We start from the raw sequence: 15190 nt of genomic DNA, 5'->3' as shown, positions 1-15190 counted from the left end.
TTTAGGCCAAACAAGAACAAAACAGATGAAATGTTTAAGTTGGCAAATACTTTTCACATCTCTGTCTTATTGGTCATTAGCTTTTATTTGGTATAACCAGTGTTAGTTAAAATCAATCTAGCATTTAGAGATTTGTATTCATACATTTTTTTTTCTGAAGTTGTACCGGTGTACGTGTTCTTGCCCCTTGATAGATTTTTCATTTGTGTGTTTTTGTTGGGTGCATGGAGACTCAGAGGTGAATGGTGTGTTTTGCTGGCCTGCGGCTAAAGCTGCAGCTCTGACAACCAGTTCAAACAGTTTTCATTTCCCCAGGAACACATTGACCTCTTCATAGAACTTGTTCCTTCAAAAAGTAATAAATCAATTTCCAACACCTCTTGACATCTCTGCACAGTGATAAAACACCGCCCCCTTTTGAACAGAGCCCTTAACATTTTATACTAACTTTACATCAGTGATTAGTTTTAACACCAAGCCAGGAGTGATTTCCATGCCATTTGTTTGCTGATGGGTTCAAAAAGCTGCAACTACAGTTCAAAGGTTTTGTTTTTGGAGTGTGCAGTTTGTATTAAAATTAGAATCCTGTCTATATGCATTACTTCAGCATGCTATTTGTGCTTCTTTTGTTTAAATGTCAATAAACAATAACTGCATCAATTCATCATGTTTATTTAAAGTGTGAAGGCAAATTTTGACCTAATCAATTTAGTTCTATCATTATGCAACAATGGCAAGAAGATTTAATGTCAAAATGTGAACATTCAATGTCTGAATGATGAACGAAAGTCGCTGATTAAAGAATGGTTCAGTAATTTGGATTTGGAGAATAAGTAATCTTTCACCTTCAATCAATAATTATTTAGGCATCTTCATTTAGAGTCTGATTAAATTAGTTTTCTTTATTCTCAAATTTCTTGTTTTTTTTTTAGCTTTTAAAGTGTATTTTCTTCTATGTTTTATGGAAGCTGCTCCCTAAACCTATCAGCTGTGGCATCATCCTTGGTAGGAATAGATGGCACATAATGCTTGTGATGCAAAATCAGATTTTCTTTTTCACACTATATTTAATTTGTATTTTTTTCCTCCCTTTTGTTACATGATTAAAAAAAAATCACAAAACACAGAAATTTCTCTCAAAACTAGATTTCCTCCTTTCAGCCGTTGACTTGACTTGAGAGCTAAATCTAAGCTGTACATTTCCATTGTAAACAATGAAAAGATGACATGCTTTATTTGTTCAGCTTGTGGAATTACACAGTGAGCTGGTTTATCAGCAATGAGTTCACATCTTAGAACAAAAAGTGCCAAACTCATAAGCCTCTGAACTACAGAAGAGTACGTTGGTTTAAAAATCTCCAGATTTTTCCTTAAGTTTAATCTTCACAAATAAATAAGAAGATTGTTTGATAAAATGTATTAATTAAACAAGTTGCCCAAACTGGAATTGGTGTTTTCCTCCTCTACGGAAGAGTTTCAGTGTAGCCACATTCACTGTGGAGTGGGGGGTTGGCGGGATGAACTAATAATAATAACTAATTGTCTGGTAATCTAGCCTGATAAACCAGACTAAATGTGAGATTTAATGTGTAATTTAGTCTGGACCCGATGAATGAGACATCAGAAGATTGTTGATGAGAACAAGTCGTTGTTTTTCAAACCATGTCTGTGCCTATTGGCCAACGCTCTGACCAATGAGCGCGACTGACTGTGACGTAGGAAGTGTGACAGAAAGCTGGTGGGGGAGTGTAAACAAACAGCCTGTCGGTAAAACTGCGATTATATCTCTTTAAAAATGAATGGGCGTAGAGCCTCTTCCTGCTCACGTTTCAAAGGAAACCCCAAGTCTAATTCTTCTAAAACTGATTCCAAAGCTGAGTCAAACAAAAACTGTTCAATAGTTGTTGCCATCTACCTTGTTGTGCTTTCTCCAGTGTCGTGTAGCTTTGCCGTCCTGCCCTTAAAACCCCGCCCGCTTTGCATCCAGAAATTCAAAACGCATCTCTGCGTTGTGATTGGCCCACCAGTTCTAGGGCCTGGGGCATTGATCAAGACTGGACCACTCGCAGGAAAAAATGATTTTAGCCAGTGGCGGGTGGGGCTAGTTTCGTAGGCTAGATTAAACCTGCATGGAATCCAAATCAGTGTAAATTTTGTTTATATCAATCCAGCTCATTGCAGAAAAAAATGTCAGATATATTCAGATCCAGTTTTATGCCTTCAAAGCCTTCAAACAGTATGCATGTTTTCTTACCAAGGATTCAGTCCCCCCTCACAGTTTACCAGTTTAATGCTTCCAGCGGATACTATTTTCATCAATAGATGTATTCATGTTTCATTATTTTATGTAAAAACTTTATACAACTAAATTTTTTCCCCTTCTTTTCATTTTCCCCAGAATCTCCTGAACCTGAAGCAGCTATGGATTTAGGATCAGCTGAAGTGATGGAGTCTGAGGTTCTGTATGACTGCGTAATCTGTGGTCAGAGTGGACCGTCCACGGAGGACCGGCCAACAGGATTAGTGGTTCTACTTCAGGCATCCTCTGGTATTGCATTTGGCTATATCTTGGGCCTAACTTGTTTTTAACAACCCTGTCTTCTAAGTTTTCTTTTTTTACCATCTGCTGTACTTTATATTGAAAAAAGGTGGCAACACCATTTAAATCAGCATTTAACAGAGGGATAATTGTGTTGGTGACTTTTTCTTCTTTCCTCTTTTCTCTAGTTCTGGGGCACCGATGCAAAAACAAACAACCTAAGCAGCTCCCAACGAGTGATGAAGAGCACATATATCTTGCAGACACATGCGGTGTAGCTCATGATGTCAGACTCTCACTGATGCAACAGTTCTTCAAAGATGTATGTGACTCACTAAATATACTGCCTCCCCTCATGGCTTAGGTTAGGGTTAGGTAAAAGGGACCATTCAAAAGAGCTTTTGATTAATACTGTCTAACAAAAAGGTAAAAGTCATATTTAAAAGCTCTACTCTTATTGACTTTAGGCAGGTTGATTTTTTGTTAAATCTCTGATGTGGTCAAATGTTTATTTCCAATACTTCTCCAAATAGTGGTTTGCCAGATACAGCAATAAATGTAATTAGACTTACAACCTATTCTCACACATTATTCAAATTTAATATCACATTTCTAAATATCTAAATAAAACAAATATTTATAAGTAGGTTAACCAATGTAGGTTTATTTAAGATAATTTTCTTGATACAGGGCAGCTCAGTTCACCTCTCTGCTAATGAAACTTTGCTGGGTAGATACTTGGATGTTTGTATGCTCTAACAGAAAGGGTTTCTCTTTGTGAATTCTGCAGAGTTCTTGTTTGCAGTCCGTTTCAATAGGCTGGGATGGAGGCGTCTATGTTCAGACCTGTGGACACACCTTACATATAGATTGCCATAAGTCCTACATGGAGTCTTTGAGGGTAAGAGACGTCTAACCTGAAGAAGATATTGCTTTACTAATTATCAATAGACTTGATAGGGATTAAAGATTAATATTCAAAATCATTATTCAAATGCCTACATGTTGTTTTTATATCTTAGTCTTTCCATTTTATTCTCCTTTTAATTTGTTTGAATTACCATTTAGTGGTATCATTAAAATTTTACGAAATATGAACTGTTTAGTGTTACTATAAAGACTATAAAAAAGAATGGTTCACTTATTATTTTTTCGTTGTTGTTTTTAATATTAAGAGTTTGGATTATTTGTGGAAATAAAAACAAAACAAATGTCTAATGTTTTTTCTCCAGAATGACCAGGTCCTCCAGGGTTTCTCTGTTGATAAAGGTGAATTCACCTGCCCGCTGTGTCGGCAGTTTGCCAATAGTGTCCTCCCATGCCGTCCAGGGCGTGGCACAGAAACAAGTGGATGGCACACACCCACGAACAAAGCCACACGCGTTTTGGTGAAGGAAGTGGAGGATCTACAGGAGAAACTTGGTCTTTTCCCAGTGAGTTTTGAATGATTACTAATAAACTTAATGTGTATCGGTCGTAATATAGTGACATCGGTCCGATAGATCCAAAAGGGCCGAGACTAATTAGTATTTACTGATGCCATTTGTGTTTATAATTCTTAAAAGGTAGGGGATTGGCCACAAGGTGGCGTATTTGACTGGGCCTATGACAGAGCAGGAATTAGTGTGATTTTTTTATTGATGTTTTTTCTTGTTCTTAAGAGAAAATTCATCTTTACTGTTTGATATGGCATTTAAAAACCCATGGTTATTAATTAAAGTATAAGCTGGGCATTTTTATGAGATTCCATTCTCTAATTCTGTTTTTTTTTTTTTATTATGCAAATTCTCCTTTCGGTGATATTCCCTCAAATATATTTTTTAAATCTTGCATTTCACATTCTACTCTTGATTTAACTTATTATCCTAGACGGAGTCCAACCTGAGTAAAGAGATGGAGTTAGTTATCAAAGACATCAAGAACACCACCCAGAAAAAATACATGGACTATGGCAAAAACCCTGGTTCCCCAGACAACGATTTCCTCTTCATGTACTCTCTGGCAAGGTAAGAGCAGAGACCTTTGGTTGATCCCTGCGCTAACTGGGTTTGCAGACAATTGTACTTGAAAAATATAATTGATTTGGTTGTTAGATTTGTAAAAGTTAACACATGCCTAGGTGAATGTGACACGCTAAGGATCTCTTTTCTATCTTTAAGAGATCTTTAGGCCAAGTGACTTTAACATTGCGTGATGGTTAAGAAGGGTGGTGTTTTATGCAACTGTTTTAAATTCCTACCAGAGTAATGGAAAAACAGTTTTTATTTTCATCAACATAGAGAAATTGCTTGAGGAAATGAACCTGTCCATGTATCCTTTGATTTGGTTCAACAGGGTCCATTTAGCTCCAGATAGTTGTTCCATAATCTCACCTAAAAAAACAAAAACAAACCCCCCCCCCAAAAAACTGTTCATCAGTTCCTCTATCACTTTGCTTTTTTAGCTTCCTACTAGAATAATACCCCTCAGTGATGCACTAAATTTGACTCTGGTGCTGAGACTCCTTTTTTTGGCTGGTATTTGTCTTTAAAGGTCATCTTCCAGAAACACTACACGTATTCCTATTCTTGCACAACCATGCAAAGCAAGAGCCTCCTATTTTATATATATCTATATTTTAAAAGGATCTTATAATTTGATTATATTGGAAATGTTTGTAGGTGACATGTTCCTTAATTTGGACTGAATCTCTCTTAGACTCAGACAACTTTAACCTTTATAGGGCAGTCAGTGAAACACTTTGAAAATCTAAATTTCAAGCCAATAGTGTTATTGGAGGACAGAACAAGACCTTATTACTTTGGTAACCTTAAAAAATATGTATATTTTGTTGCCATAAATTAAGGCCAATGTAATAATAAGAAATGGCCACTTGCCCTAATATATTAAGAAAAATAATAAAAACACTTCTATAAGAAATTCACGAAAAATACTCGGAGTGAAAGAAGCATTTTTTTGTTTTTTCAATTTAATTTACAGTAGGTAATATATAATTCAAGGTCTCATCTAATTGGTCAAATTCAATGATAACATGTACAGCCATGTAGCAGAATCTTTGCTGAATGGCTGGATATAAATCTTGTGCTTCTAGACCTCACTGATGGATTGGGGGAGGGTGATTCAGATTGTTATAGAGTGTATCTGGCCTTTATTTGAAAACAAACCAAATTTCTTGTCTCTACACACAAACTTTGCAATTAAGATTTATCCTGATTCTCATCATTGGCTTTCTAGAGTACCTGGCAGCCATGTATCTCATATTTACTTTCCATTTGTTGTACAAAGGAGTGTCAAAGTTTTGGAAAATATTCCTAAAAAAAATCTACTCTGTATTAACTTAGTATTTAATTAAGTATTATTTAAAATACTCTAACCCTCTTAGCTAAGTATAGACCCAATGGCAAAAAGGAGTCATGTTTTAGGGTGTATATTCTTCTGGTCACAGGTAAGATTGATGGCTGACACCTTGTGTAACCTTGGCATCTCCATAAAGTCCAGAAAAGGGCTTTTGGTGTTTCTGAGCTTTTTCAGTCTCCTGGCCATCCAACACTGTGGTACCCTCAGTCCTCTACCCTATACAGAATCATCCCCTAAGAGTGTCTGGAAGCCCGTCGGCACTCTGAGGTTCAATGAATGGAGCAAATTGCCTGAGGAGTGGAAAATTCTTCTGTCACACGGCTGCTCTTATCAGTAACAGCCAGATGGAGCTTCACTGTGGTTGCATTATCTGTGTGAAATTGCTTTTTCTCCCAGGAAACCCAAGGATTTGCCCCTCCACAATGGCCTACAAGAAAAATTGGCCAAAGGTTTGGCAAGATGGGCCGAGATCAGCTCCATTTTTATCTGGTGTCCCTATCTTTGTTCTGTTTAAATGTATACGGTTTTATGCATTTATTTGTTTACTTTAAAAAAAAAAAACACATAATCAAAATGGGAATATGACAACTGAAAAATTTTTCAATATTCATGGATATTAAATAGACAGAAAAAAAATGCATCCATTGGGCTTTGAAGAGCTTTTATGCTAATAGTGTAGCTTGGGAAAAAAATATGTTCTAGAGAGCGGTCTTGTGACGGAGCTGCTTTTAAAATGTGCATTAAGTGACAGAGGGCTGGCAGTGTCTCTCACTAATCGAGATTTTCCATCTTAGACTATACAATTAGAAGCTACAAAGATGCAAAAATTATTTATATAGACATGGTGAAAATTGTGTTAGCCTCCTAGTAAAAATAAATGTGACACTGCATAATATTCACTGATTTCAATTTGGAAATCAAAACCATCTAATCTCAGTCACCAGCCCATTTCACTCTGGTTATGAGAGGCCTATTCAAGGCGTATGCTGTTTTTAGACAACCTCTTTCATCTGCGGTTGTCAAAATAATCAATACTTTGATAGAATCGATCCTAATAGATTATGTATATTTTATTTGTATCATGATGTTTTTAAAATTGAATATTCAAAGCACCATTTCTGTACCAGTGAAGTCTTAGTATCTTCTGAACAGCTAAGCCAACAGTAGCTATTATTAGCTTGATGGACATGGACAACCCAATAACAGGGATCTGTGGGTCTGAGCCCCTCTTTTCAGAGAGTTCAGATCTGCTGCTGTAAGAATGAATCCACTTATTAACTGTTTACATCAGGCAGTCTGATGTAAACAGTGAAGCCATGACACAAACCCGTGCACCACCTCCATCACTCCTCCAATAAGTTGTGCAATTATTATGATGTTATATGATATGGCTGGTTTATAAGAAAAAAGACCAATAGTTATATTCGACCCAGACTGGAAATGATTATTGAAGTGGAAAAAACAAAGGTTAACTGCAAGTCAGGATAAATGCAATATTACATGGCGGAGGATGATGCACAACCTGTTTAAAATTCCCTTTGCCAGAATGCTTCTTATGTAAAATACACTGTTAAATGAATTTATATAGATTTCTATTTGTGTGAAACTAATGTATTATAATCACCCATCATGGGAATATTTTTAAGCCATTTGTAAAAGGGTTATAGCTAAATAAAAAGAAATGCAGAGCGTGTTTCTGTGGCGCGTATGACCCATGTACGGAAGCCTTAGTCTTCGACGTGGTTGACCTGGGTTTGAATCCCAGCTTTGATCCTCGGCCGCATCTCCCTACCCCTCTCTCGTACCACCTTTCCTGTCATCCTGCTGTTCAACGCTGTAGACTACTAAAAACAAAACAAAAAATTGTTGCACCGGTGAAGTCATCAGTTTAATTCATAATCACTTTTGCCCCAGCTAAGCTACTTGTTAGATGGTTGATATGCTTAAGAACACTTGTCTCTCTGTGGCCCTCAGGACAAACCTGGAGCTGGAACTTGTGCACCGTGGAGGAAACTTGTGCTCCGGTGGAGCCAGTGCAGCTGCCAAGCGCTCATGTCTAAGTGAGTACTAATTGCTGGTTCCCTACCTTTATATTTTTAAATGTTGAACAGTTTCTGAATGTTATGTAGTTAGGCTGATTATTACTAAATATTCTAAATTGCAAATAGTTTTTACTTTTTCCTGAGTCATGCTTATACATATCTGCCTTAAATAATTTGCCTGGGTTTTTTATGATCTTTAGTTTGTTGGGGATTATTTTTAAAGTTTTAAACTGTGTTAAAGTTATCAAAATCAGATCCGAATGCATTTGACTAAGATGTAATAGGATCTGGGGTACTATCAGAATCAGAAATGTAAATCTTAATATGTGTACATCTTTTCAACCAAAAACCAGATAAAAACAGCCTCTCGAAGATGTAAGTTTTATTAGTGGATAGATTTCTACTTAATTGTTCTGTTGAAGTTGCGGCTGCTCTAGTGAAACGGCCCGTCATCCTTGGGTGCCTGAAAAGAGATTTCACCCTGGAGGGTTGCCATTTCTGAGCTACATTAAGCGTGGAGCCGCTCTGACAGTCGAATTTACTCATTTACAGTACATTAGTGTTCCTTCTTCTTAGCGAAATGGATTTAAAGGAAAAAGGCAGACATTCACTAACTGTGAGAGCCCATGGGACTCTTAAGCCTGCTTCCCTATAGGCTCCTCATGTGTTCGACTGATGAGGTTACAATTGACTAGAGAAGCAAGTCCTCTTTGCAGTTCCCAGGGCACCAGCTGAATCAAATCTAGTGAGTGCAGCTTTCAAACAGAATTCAACTTTGATGCTTTAAAGGCAGTTTAAAGGATTATGACGCTGACCTTACCTGTTCCAGTCTGCAGCGTGCAGTTCTGGCTGCAGCTTTATTTTTTTTTTTGGTTCCTTTTTTTGTTTTTTGCTTGTAATCCAGTCTTTTACATGACTTGGAAAAACTTAAAGCATCTTCATAAAAAATATATGACTATAAACAAACAACAACTGAAACCTGCAAAGTATTCAGTGAAAACTTTTTCAGGCTTCCTTCTCACATTTTCTTCTACCTGGAAACTGTAGCTGATATGTTGAAAGATCTGCATAATAATTTTTTTATTTTTCACAAATAAAAAATAAAAAAAAGGGAGACATCATTCAGCGTATATAAAAAAACTGTAAATCCCAGAATAAATACCTGCCTAATTCCAACCAATTGGTCTTTTAAAGCTAGTAAATCTCAGGATGAATCCAGCTGTTCTCTGATAGGCTCTGGCCTTTTGATGGGAAACATTAGTGAAAAAACAGCTTCATTGAGTTCAAAGCACACAACAGACAGGTTAGAAGTAAATCTGTGGCGAAATTGAGAGCAGAGTTTTTTTTACAAAACAGATTCTCATGGAGAGCTGTGATCTAAGATACCTGAAAGTTGAAAGAGCACCTCTGCTGGCTCACTAACACATCCATCAGTTAGCCAGCTCTAAGCTCCTGCTTCAGTAAACTACAACCTTGTATTCAGAGTTGCATTTATTCCCTTTGGCATAAAATATTTCTTGCATATCATTTTTTCTTTTAGATTTTTTTTTTAAACACCATATTTTGAAATTTTCCTCTAAGCTGGGATCTGCTTGCCCCCATTTCCCCCATGTTTTCATCTGTAATTTTGTACCTACGTTCACATGGTCTTTCTCTGGTGAATATATAAAATAAAAAGTTTACAAGCAAAAAGGGCAAAAAAAAAAAGTGTAAGACAGAAAAAATATGATTCGATAATTTAATTGGAAAGCCTTGTTATGTAAATGGAGTGAACTACTGTCTTAGAAATTAGTAAAGGCGTTTGACTAGGCACCTTTATTGATACCAATCCACCTAAATCGACAGGATAAGGAATAAGAGTGATATTTAGGTAAGAACTGTGGCCTTTAGAGATCCATGGCTGAGCTAAGAAAATTCATCATTAGGACAGCTAATAATTGGGTGTCACATAGTGCTGAAACAATTTATAGTATTAATTGTGATTAATCGATTATTGAAATAATCGTCAACTTATTTAGTAATCGATTATTCGTTAAATTAAAAACATTGCTTTAGCTGACAGAGAAACCCACTTAGAGGAGAAACTATACCAACATTCTAAAAAATTTTAAATGTGTAAAAAATCTTCTTTAAGGAGCCTTTTGCTATCCCATTGTTAATCGATAAATTAAAAAAAAACAACTTAACAGATTAATCGATTAGGGAAATAATCATTAGCTGCAAGCCCTAGTGTTACACTGGCCAATGTGGCATCACAAAGAAACGGGGGAAAAAAGCCATTGTTCAAAGAAAGCTATGATCAGTTTTATTTTAATTTGCTGCTATCCATGAAGGGTGGAAGTCCTGAACTCTTGGTACCCACAGCTTCTTAAAATCCTTTAAAATTTGTGAGTAAGAAAAAAAAAAAAGTTTTTTAAGGTTGTAAAGTTTTAAAAACAGCCATGAAAATGCACTCCTGAGAATCTGCATCAGAATGATTTAAGTCCTACCTGGTAAGGAGATCTTTTCTGTTCCGCTTTTATTGTGAAATGTGGACAGAATCGGTACAGAAAAAAACAGATTTACTTTACTTTAGCAGATATATTTAGCCCATTATAGAAATTGTACTTTTTACTCTTAAGTAAAGAAGTTCAGGCATAGTTTTACTTTAACTAGTCTTTTACAGTGGTATCTGTACTTCCATTTAAGTAAAGAATATGAAAACTTGATACCCATTTCCAGGTGAGGACACCTTTACATCCTGCTCCTCATTCTAAACATCCATCCATCAATTTTGCATCATGCTTTGTCCCAGCTGAGGTTGCAGGGAGTGCTGGTGCCTATCTCTAGCTGTCAATGGGCGAGAGGTGGGGTACACCATGGCAGTCTATCGCAGGACAGAGACAAACAGGACAACTAACCATTCACGCACACACTCACACCTAAGGAAAATTTAGAGATGCAAATTAACATAACAGTCATGTTTTTGGACTGTGGGACATTCAAAATGTGCTTAAGTTTATAATTGTTTTTATTTGCAACTATATTTGTTTTTCAGATAAAATGGAAAAGAAGCCCAGTTAACTACAGCCAGGATTTGATTTTCAATCTTAGTTTTTAAGGTCTTTTCTTCTTCCTCTGTGGTTTGTTGCTGCTAGGAGGATAAAAAAAAACATGCTGTGAAGACAAATGAAATGCCACCTTGATTCCCTTTGCTGTGTCTATTTTCACCTGCAGAGGGCAGTGTTGCTCCAAGAATCGATTTCTGACACAGCAGCCAAATTTCAGCACTGATTTGTTTGAAGCCATTTTGCTGCATTACAGCTTCAGAAACCCATATAGATATTAAGAAACAGAAACGATTGCTTTTTGTTCAAAATAATTCCCAGGGGGATTTTTTAAAACTTGCATAATAATTGTGTTTATGCATATTTTCCAACAGACTGTTGGATTTATTCAAGGACAGAAATTAATAATGTTTTTTTTTTTTTTTTTTTTTTTTTTTTTTTTTGGTGTGATATTTTAGTGAGCATACCTGAGATTTTGTGTGTGCACAATTGTTCTCTCTTAATGTTTCATTGGTTTCAAAAAGAACAGGTGCCAAAGAGTCACTCAAGCCTATCAGACCTGAGTCCATCTGGTTGGACACACTTTTATCTGTGCAAACCATCAGCCTGCAGTGTCTCGTATTGTTCTCCTACATGTACACCTTTTCTTGCTGCTGTTTTTGCCACAGGGGCTGTTTGTAGAATAACAACATTTTTTTTGTCTTTTTCTCTCTCAGATCAGCTGTTCCATGTGTTGGCCATGCACATGAGACTGTACAGCATCGATTCAGCTTACAACCCATGGACAAAGCTAACTCAGATTGCAAGACAAAAAGAGGCAGAGTAAGTGACCCCCCCTTCCTTAAACACTCTCCCGTAAATGAAAATCTATAGGATCTTTTAATACAGCCTAACTTTCCATCATCTGCTGTTTTTGTCAGTATTTCCTCTTACATAAAACCTGACGCTAAAAACTGAGAAAAAAGGGAACTCTGCCTGGTTACCATAGATACCAGTAATTGCTGCATCCGGCAAATTACCGGGCACTCCAGGCAGAGCCAAACGACCCTGTCAAATTGAGTGTACAGAGAGCAACTGTAGCACACCAGCTCCCAGCTGTCTACCACCCTTTTAAAGGAACAAGTATTTATTTAGCAAAATGCAAAAAGAGGTAAAAATAAATGGTTTGGACATTTGAATGTTTTTCAAGGTAAACAATGGAACAGTTTGCATTCCCAATTGCTAGTTAGAGATGCATATAACTGCAAATTCTGGTCAATGTTAACCCCTTTCATGTTTTTTACATTTTTTTAACCCATCATCACTCTGTTAACTTAATAACTGTCACCAAAGTCTGTTATGTGCAGGAATCAATGGCTCCAAAGGTTTGTCCAGCTTACCAAATTTAAAAATGAAAAAATTGAAAATTTGAAATCTAACATCCCATCAAACACTGCATCCAGTCATTTAAACATTTATATAGTAATGTGCTGTTTAGCTCTAAAAAAACAAAAAAAAAACATGGTTAAAGTCATTTATTTTGGAGCGCACAAAAACCACCCTCCATAATGTTTTTCAGACATGCTTTTACACCTATTCTCATCAAAGTGCCTGCAGCCTCACAGTATTCTCATCGGACCTATTTGCTGTTTAAAAATACTCGGTTAGAGCTTCATAAGGGAGCAGAGTCATTCAAACCCCGAGGCTGTAGACCTAATGTAGTGTAGTTATATAGGACAGCCATGTTTCTACATGGCTCTCACCATTCTTTGCTCTTTATAAAAGAATTGTTAAAAGAACTTGTTTGAGTGTGCGGCTGCAGATAATGGTTGAAAGCCCTGTCCTTTAAGGTTTCCTTGTAGTGATCTGAAGAATTAAGTGGTGAGTGGTTTAGAAATGGAGGTTTTATTCTTTAAGTGCTGTTCCTCTTGTTCTAAACCCCTGAAGCACCCTTTCAAGGGTAAAGTGGAGACCAGAACATGAACCATACAAAAGGGATGCCAATTGAAATGGCACAGAATAAGAATACGTTAGAGCAGAATGCATTAAGGATTTTAATCAGAGGGATATAAGAGAAAAGGGCTTTGAAGCTTTGCCTTTGTTGTACAAATTAAACAAGAAAAAAACAGCAAATGTCCTTCTGTCAGATAGTCCTACGACACATTTAGATGTGCTTTATGCAACATTGTTTTATTTAAGGTTATGTTGAATTGCCTATTGCTATTTGGACTTTCAAAAATGAAATAAACGGATAAAATAGCTACCAACTTAATTCATCTTAGAGGTGGAGGACATTGTCAGTAGTGGTCACAACAGACCAGTAAAACTTCCACACATACTGAAGAACTTAAGTCTTCTCTGGAAGTAAAATCTACGTTGACCCTTTTTGTAGAGGTCATCTATGTTTGCAATCCAGTCTTGTCAAGCAGATTGTCCAAATTCCTGCCCACTCATCCTCTGGGCTCTTTGGTTTACTTCAGCTGTTGGCTTTATTTTTGCATCAGACTCACAAAGTGGATATTAACCTATAAGGATTTATGTCTTGAGTTTTAAAAGAATAAAATTCAATTCCTTGCATATTTATAACTGGGGCATTTTAATGTAAGTGAAGAATTACACTTTTTGCATGTACTTTTCAGTCTGTAGTAGTTGCTATGTTCCCACAGCTATCTGACTTTGCACTGAGTTCATGCTGAACTGTTTGAGTAATAAAAAGCTCCTTTGTTTTTTTTTCTTTTTCCAGTGGCTTTGACGAGGAGAGACCTGAGGTCCCCATGCTATTTCGAGATGTCCCATCCCTCCTCATTATCTTTGTACTAACTATGCCACAGCCTCTGCGTAAAGGTAAGGTTTCTCTCTCTGCATCATAAAACCACAGAAACATGGACCTTTTTTTAAGAAAGGCAGCACAAAGGATTCCCAATTTTCATCTCAGGTTGATTGTTTCAAAGAAATTCCTTATCTTTCCTCGAATTGCTGCTTTGGCTGCAAGAATCATGAAGGACTGACCCTGATGATGGGAGGTCTGCTCCTCCTCTCTGTGTCTTTTATCTCTTACTTTTACTCTTTCTCTTCTGTAAAAATGAGTTGATGTGCTGTTTTCACTGTTAAAATAAGCTTGGTGGAGAATCATTAAACTGATCCTTAAGTTGTAAAGATTCTTTGCATGTAAAACTTTAGAGCACAGATTTTTATTTTTAACTGTTTTTTTATTTTCTATTGACAGATGGATAAATCCTTGTTCATTACGAATCTTTACGCAGAGCATTAACTGTAGAAACATTTACCCCTTTAACGACCGACCTTTGGAATCATAGACAGGTTTCAGATATTACAGGCTAACAATGGAACCAAATGACCCGCTCGTCGCTTTCAATTATTTGCATGTTTCCAAGCAATACAAGGCTTTGGTCTATATAAAGACTCAAACTCACTGCGGAACCAGACATTTGAATAAGAAAGCTTCCTGGAGGGGAAGCGAAACGTCTTTAAACCTTGGAAACCAAGTCCAGTGGATTTTTTTTTTTTACTTTTACGGAATGACTATGACCTGGATGACTGAGAATCTTCATCAGCAAATTGTAGAAACTATTCTTGCAGTAAGAATATAGCTAACATAGACCCTGAAAGCTTCTGAAAATCCTACTCTAAATGTGAAGTGCCACATGGTTCTGTTGTTTGTTTGGCTGGATATATAACAAAGGGTATTCATTGTTTTTTTGGTATTTGTCTTAATCAATGTAAGATCATGACTGTTTTTTTTTTTATTCTACTCATTTGGTGCTGTCTACTGCTGCCAGATGCTAAATATTTTTAAACAACCAGAGATCCTTTTACATTGGAAATAGGTTGTGATCTATGTGGTTTTTATCTGTCCTCTGTAGAGCACTTTACCTGCGTGATCAAGATGCTGTACAACCTGCAGTTCACTCAAGCTTTGGCCGCGCTGTCAACCAAACTCAGCCCTGAAGAAAGGCAAGCCTGGGTCACATCAGGAGCACTAAAGAAGGTAAATAATAAGCCTCATAAACATTATCTCAGAGCCTGCTTGCTCATTAAAGTTTTTAATCTTCCTAGAAGCTAGGGGTTTTGGGGAAAAATTGATTTGGCGTTATATATCACAACTTTCGGCAGCCCAATATAATATTGATCTTAGCACATAATATACTTTTTTATTTATATACAGTGTGTATATATATATATATATATATATATATATATATATA

General features: G+C 36.6%; 1 protein-coding gene across 2 annotated transcripts in view; it reads left to right on the top strand.

Annotated features, from left to right (window-relative positions):
• Window positions 1-15190, top strand: part of ubr3 (ubiquitin protein ligase E3 component n-recognin 3 (putative)) — a 50469-nt gene that overhangs the window by 23967 nt on the left and 11312 nt on the right. For both annotated transcript variants that reach the window (XM_015388682.1, XM_015388683.1), the window contains 9 exons: window positions 2399-2548; window positions 2728-2861; window positions 3330-3440; window positions 3772-3972; window positions 4409-4545; window positions 7871-7956; window positions 11702-11807; window positions 13708-13808; window positions 14849-14973. In XM_015388682.1, the coding sequence (XP_015244168.1) occupies window positions 2399-2548; window positions 2728-2861; window positions 3330-3440; window positions 3772-3972; window positions 4409-4545; window positions 7871-7956; window positions 11702-11807; window positions 13708-13808; window positions 14849-14973 (1151 nt within the window). The remainder of the gene's footprint in view (window positions 1-2398; window positions 2549-2727; window positions 2862-3329; window positions 3441-3771; window positions 3973-4408; window positions 4546-7870; window positions 7957-11701; window positions 11808-13707; window positions 13809-14848; window positions 14974-15190) is intronic.

Source organism: Cyprinodon variegatus, unplaced genomic scaffold, assembly GCF_000732505.1.
Source record: "Cyprinodon variegatus isolate N-32 unplaced genomic scaffold, C_variegatus-1.0 Scaffold432, whole genome shotgun sequence".
In the NCBI taxonomy this organism is placed as follows: Eukaryota; Metazoa; Chordata; class Actinopteri; order Cyprinodontiformes; family Cyprinodontidae; genus Cyprinodon; species Cyprinodon variegatus.
The sequence above is the reverse complement of the archived record's forward strand: the minus strand, read 5'-3'. Positions and strand labels throughout refer to the sequence as shown.